Source organism: Peromyscus eremicus, chromosome 6 (genome assembly GCF_949786415.1).
Source record: "Peromyscus eremicus chromosome 6, PerEre_H2_v1, whole genome shotgun sequence".
NCBI lineage: Eukaryota > Metazoa > Chordata > Mammalia > Rodentia > Cricetidae > Peromyscus > Peromyscus eremicus.
Window position 1 is genome coordinate 65,772,851 of NC_081421.1, and position 5,662 is coordinate 65,778,512.

A 5,662-nucleotide genomic window follows, 5' to 3' on the forward strand; every position below is an offset into this window, starting at 1 on the left:
TTTCAGTTTTGTAGAATAATCTGGGGAGTACAGGAATTAGCTCTTCTTTGAAAGTCTGGTAGAACCCTGCACTGGGGGTTATAGGTCTGCTTAAATTGCTTATCAGATTTTGACTTAGCTTTGGTAAATGGTATACATAGAGAAAATTATCCATTTTTTAAAGATTTTCCAGTTTGGTGGAGGACATGTTGTTAAAGTACACTCTTAGGAATGTCTGAATTTCCTCAGTGTCTGTTGCTATGTTCCCCTTTTCATCTCTTGTTTTGTCTATTTTGATTTTTCTCTCTCTGTCTTTTAGTTAATTTAGATAAGTATTTGTCAAGCTAATTGGCTTTCCCAAAGAAGAAACTACTTATTTAATTAATTCTTTGTATTGGTTTGTTTTTTCTCCTATTTCTTTTTATTTTAACCCGAGTTTGATTATTTTGTATTTTCTACTCCTTCTGGACATTATTTATATTTTTGTTCTAGAACTTTCAGGTGTTTGTTAAGATATTAGTATGAGATATCTCCATTTTTTAAAATGTAGGCACTTAGTGCGATGAACTTGCCTACTAGGACTACTTTCATTGTGTCCCATATGTATAGATATATTGTGTATTCAATTTTTTTCCCCAGTGGTAATGAGAATATTTTATTTTAAGTGGAACACGAAGAATTAAAGTATAGCCTTAAGGTTCCAATTTTGCACTTTGAATATCAAGAAAGCAATTACTTCAAAAATCACAGAAACATGTTGAACTAACTAAACAGAAAAGAAAGTGGGTATTTAAGTGATTGCATTTATCACCATTAGTGGAAACAGATTCCTGACAACTCCAGTCTACAGACAGCATACTTCATAATATCATTATTCATTTAAAACACTACAAATGTTTACAAAGAACATTTTAATTTCACAATTGCTTACAGAATATCTTACAGTATTAAAAACATGATGCTTTATATGAAAATCAATAAAGACAATTTAATCTTTCTCAGCAAAACAAGATTTAGTATCACAAATTTAATGTGTAAATATATATATATGAATTCAAAAAAGAATCCATTTAAACCTCACATTGCCACATAACTACCTATTTTGTAAACTGATAAACACAATGTACTTTTTGGAAACATCCATCAAAACCAAAAGGTTAATGCTTACTTTTTCCTTTATTAGCAACGTTTGTTTTTCTGTTTTGGTTCCCAGAGCACGTTTTTGACAAATCTCGAGGCAGCACCTCTGTCCAGCTTGGCAGCCTTTTTCTTGTCTGTTATTTCTTTGACTCTGTTCATGTAAACTCTGATTCTTTCCAATTCTTGCTTCACTAGATGTTCCTTCGGATTAACTCCTTGGGTTGCCAAATAAACCCAAAACATTGAGTTTAATTTGTATGCAAAAACTAAATCCACCTTTGCTTGCTCCAGTGGGTCCAACTTCTGCAACAACTCGTTTCTAGAGACAGACATCATGGTCTTCAGCATGTCATCCACAGCATCCAGGGAGCTCTCCAGGTCTGATAAAGATTCATGAATTTCTACGAGACAGTCTTCGTTCATTTCTTCACCTGCCATTTCAACAGCTCAATACCGTGTACGCTCATCTCCGGAAAGAGGTCGCACGCTGATGACCTCATGACTGCGCCTCTGTGTACTCATTTTCATTCAATACTAGAAAGTCTTCAATCTCTTAATTTCTGTCTTGATCAATTTTTCATTAAGTAGTGAGTTGTTCAGTTTCCATGAGTCTGTAAGCTTTCTGTTGTTGTTGATATCCAGCTTTAATTTGTGGCAGTCATATAGGATACATGGTATTATTTCAGTTTTTTGTATATTGGATGAAACTGTCTTCAGGAGGTATATTCTTTTGTATTTGAGTGAAATGTTCTGTAGATACCTGTTAGGTCCATTTGGTTTATAACTACTAAGTCAGCTCCAGCATTTCTCTCCTTAATTTTTGTCTGGATAAGCTGTCTATTTGTAAGAGCGAGGTTTTGAAGTCTCTCACTATCAAGGTGTGAGGGTCAATATGTGATTTAAGCTAGAAATATTTACTTTATGGATTTGGGTGCCCTTGTATTGGGTGCATAGGTGTTAAGAATTACAATGTCCTTTCAGTGGATTTTTCCTTTGATGAATACATAGTGTCCTTCCCTATCTCTTCTGAATAGTTTTGGTTTGAAGTCTATTTTGTCAGATTTTAAAATGGCTATATCAATTTGTTTCTTAGGTCCATTTGCTTGGAATATCTTTTCCATCCTTTTATCCTGAGGTGATGTCTGTCCTTGATGTTATTTTTATTTGGTAGGGGAGATCACAAGGGTTAAGGGGTGTACATGGAAGGACTAGGTAGTGCGTGTGATTTCGGTGCATGATGTGAAAGTCCCAAAGAGTCAATAAAAATATTATGTTAAAAAAGAAACCTCCTTACATGTCTACCAAAAAAGGAAACAGATAACCTAACTTAGAAATAGGGTACTAAATGGGGTACAGATCTAAACAAAGAATTCTCTAAAGAAGAGGAAACTTGAATAGGTGAAAAACACCGAAAGAAATGTTCAACATCCTTAGTCATCAAGGAAATGCAAATCAAAACTACTCTGAGATTTCATCTTACACCCATCAGAATGGCTAAGATCAATAAAACAAATGGCAGTTCATGCTGGTGAGGATGTGGAGTAAGGGGAACACTGGTTCATTATGGTGGTACTTCAAACTTATATAGCCACAATGGAAATCAGTATGGTGGTTCCTCAGGAAGATGAGAATCAATCTCCCTCAAGATCCATCTATACTACCCTTGGACATATACCTAAAAGATGTTTCATCCTACCACAGAGACACTTGCTCAATCATATTCATTGCTGCTCTATTCATAATAATCAGAAATTGGAAGCAACCTAAGTGTCACTCAACAGATGAATGAATAAAGAAAATGTGGTACATTTACACAATGGAATATTACTCAGCTATTAAAAAAGGAAATCATGAAATTCATGGGTAAAAAATAGAAAAAAACCCATCCTCTATGAGGTAACCACAACCCAGAAAGACAAATATGTTATGTATTCACTTATATGTGGATATTAGCTGTTAAATGAATGATAATCAAGCTATAATTGATAGAACCACAGAAGTTAGGTATGGAGTAAGGGACTTGGGGGGATAGCTATATCTCCCTAGGAAAGAGAAATAGAACAGATAGTTACAGATTTAATGGGAGGGTCTGGAATAGAAGGGTCAAGTGAGAAGGGAAGAGGAGCAGGAGGGAGAAGAGAATATGGGAGGGGGAAGACAGCTAAAATTAAAGGCCATTTGATGGGTAGTATAGAAACTAAAACAGTAGAAGCTTCCTAAAATATATACACATACAAAGGCAATCTAAATGAAAACACAAAACAATGGGAGAAGCAGTGCCCCAACGAGCTATCTCTTGTAAACAAATGAAGCTTCTAATATGGGGGATGGGTTGCATCTAATTGAGTTGTTGGCCAAAGAGGTCCACAGAAATCCCCAAACAAACCAGTCAAGATTGTAGGTTTCTCTCCACAAAGGCCCCGTTACTGAAGACAACACCTACGTGAACATGGAGAGGTTGAGCTGAATGCCTACATAGAATCTTCACCCCTGCATGTAAGCTTCTTTAGTACAAGAAGGTATTCTACATGCTATCAAAGGAGAAACATAAATCCCAACCCAGCCACAGTGCTTTGATCTACAATGATGTCCTGCCTGCAAGATACAATAGGGCAATAGTGGCACAAAGCTCATGGGAATAGTCTGATTTGACTTAGTCCACTCCACAAGATGGAACCCATACCTGACACCTTTTCGGGGACCAAGAACCTAAGACTAGTATTATCCCAGGGATCTAGGATAGAACTAAATACTAGTGTTGTAGTGTTCTAAAAGGTAAAAAGCATAGCAATAAAATGGCTCCTAATGACATTCTGCTATACTCATAGATCAGTGTCCCACTAAGCCATCATGAAAGGCTCCCTGCAGCAGGTGGGAACAAATACGGCAACCCACAGCCATATAATATACAGAGAGTGAGAGTGATATTGGAACACTGAGCCCTACAACAGGATATCTCCATCAAATCCCTTCCCTCAGGGCTCAGGAAATCTTAAAGAAGAGGTGGTGGGAAGAATATAAAAGCCAGAGGAGATGAAGGGCACCAAGGAAACATGGCCCTCTAAGTCAACAGGATTGAAGAAATTGTGAACTCCTCACAGAGACTGAGGCTGCATGCGCAGGACCTGCACAGGTCTGCACCAGAATCCTAGAGCTTGAAGGAGTAGACGCATGCCCCTATTCCTAACTGTGAAGCTGTCTCCTATTGATAATCACTTGCAAATGGAAATTTAGTTTTCTCTAGGTCCCACTGGGGAAACAAACTACTCTAAAGGGTAGACTGCATGCCCAGCAGTAGACAGCCAACAAAAAAAAACCTCAATGGCTCCTTTGGAGGTTCCTTGTCTCATAATGTCATGTCAGGACTTTTAAAAAATTTTATCTTTTTTATTTTTATTTTAGAACATATATGAACCAAAATATCACATTGTGTCTCATGGTTGTTGATAAATAAGCATCATTTGAAATTGATAAACACCACCAAAGTCATGGAGGAAATTATGGAATTAGACATCTATGCTTCACTAGTATGAAAATAGGCTGACACAATAATCCTGCATGACATGTGATAAATTATTCAACACATATTGCCTTGTGTGCACAAGAATTAAAACATAAAATGAGAGTACTCTTTTGCAGTGTTGGAATATCTGGGACTTTCATCTAAGGCACGGAAAGAATGCCAGGGATGTATAAAAGGTATAAAAACACCCCAGTAGCAAACTAGAAATAGTTAGCTCAGCCAATATTCTTACATCATTTGAAAAGAAAAAAAATTTGATGAAAAAAATAATTGATGACTAGAGGGAGAGCAATGGGGGAGCAAAAATACAGGATCTTATTGCAGGGTGAATATGATCAAGATTGTTCTATACATGTGAGGAAATGTCATGATGAAATAAATTGGTTTGTATAATTAAAAGTGTTAGTAAAAGGAGGGACTTAAAGATGCATTTTTAGTAGCAACAAAGTACATGTATAATAATGCATATTATAAACAACTTTTATTCCAACAAACAAATAATACAGCAATAATGAGAGAGTTATAAACAATGTAATCACATAAGCATCAAATGTTAGAAAAAGTTCCTAGGATGTGGAGCAACAGGCAACTCCTTTACATTAATGGTGTGTAAATTATACTACAGTATATACCACATTGCAAAGTTAAATGGGTGCATGTCCAGAACTCAGGATTTAATTCCTCACCATACTGCCTAGAGAAGGTATCCTATATGTGGACAAGATATAGGGAACTTATAATGATGAAAACTGCAAGACAATTGGAAAGATCATAAGTAGTCCTAGAAATGCTGAAATGCCTAGAAGTGTGGTTAGAAGGTAACTATAGCATACAGATAAATATAGTACTTTATAAGTGATTCCATAATAGGAAAACAAGTGTGCATCAGGTTCATCAAGCATACAAGGTTTAGGATCAGGATATGTAAACTATAGCACACATTTTTAAATGCCTACCATGTAAAAGACATTATATTTTAATGAGATGGAGAAGATGGACATTGAGTATATGAAACTGCTT

At 36.1% G+C, this 5,662-nt stretch overlaps 1 protein-coding gene across 1 annotated transcript; it reads right to left on the reverse strand.

Annotated features, from left to right (window-relative positions):
* Positions 1–1,158: 1,158 nt before the first annotated feature.
* On the reverse strand, positions 1,159–1,557 carry LOC131912545 (nuclear nucleic acid-binding protein C1D-like). Its single transcript, XM_059264847.1, has one exon. It carries the CDS (start codon positions 1,555–1,557, stop codon positions 1,159–1,161), a length of 399 nt encoding a protein of 132 aa, XP_059120830.1.
* Between the last annotated feature and the right edge of the window lie 4,105 nt (positions 1,558–5,662).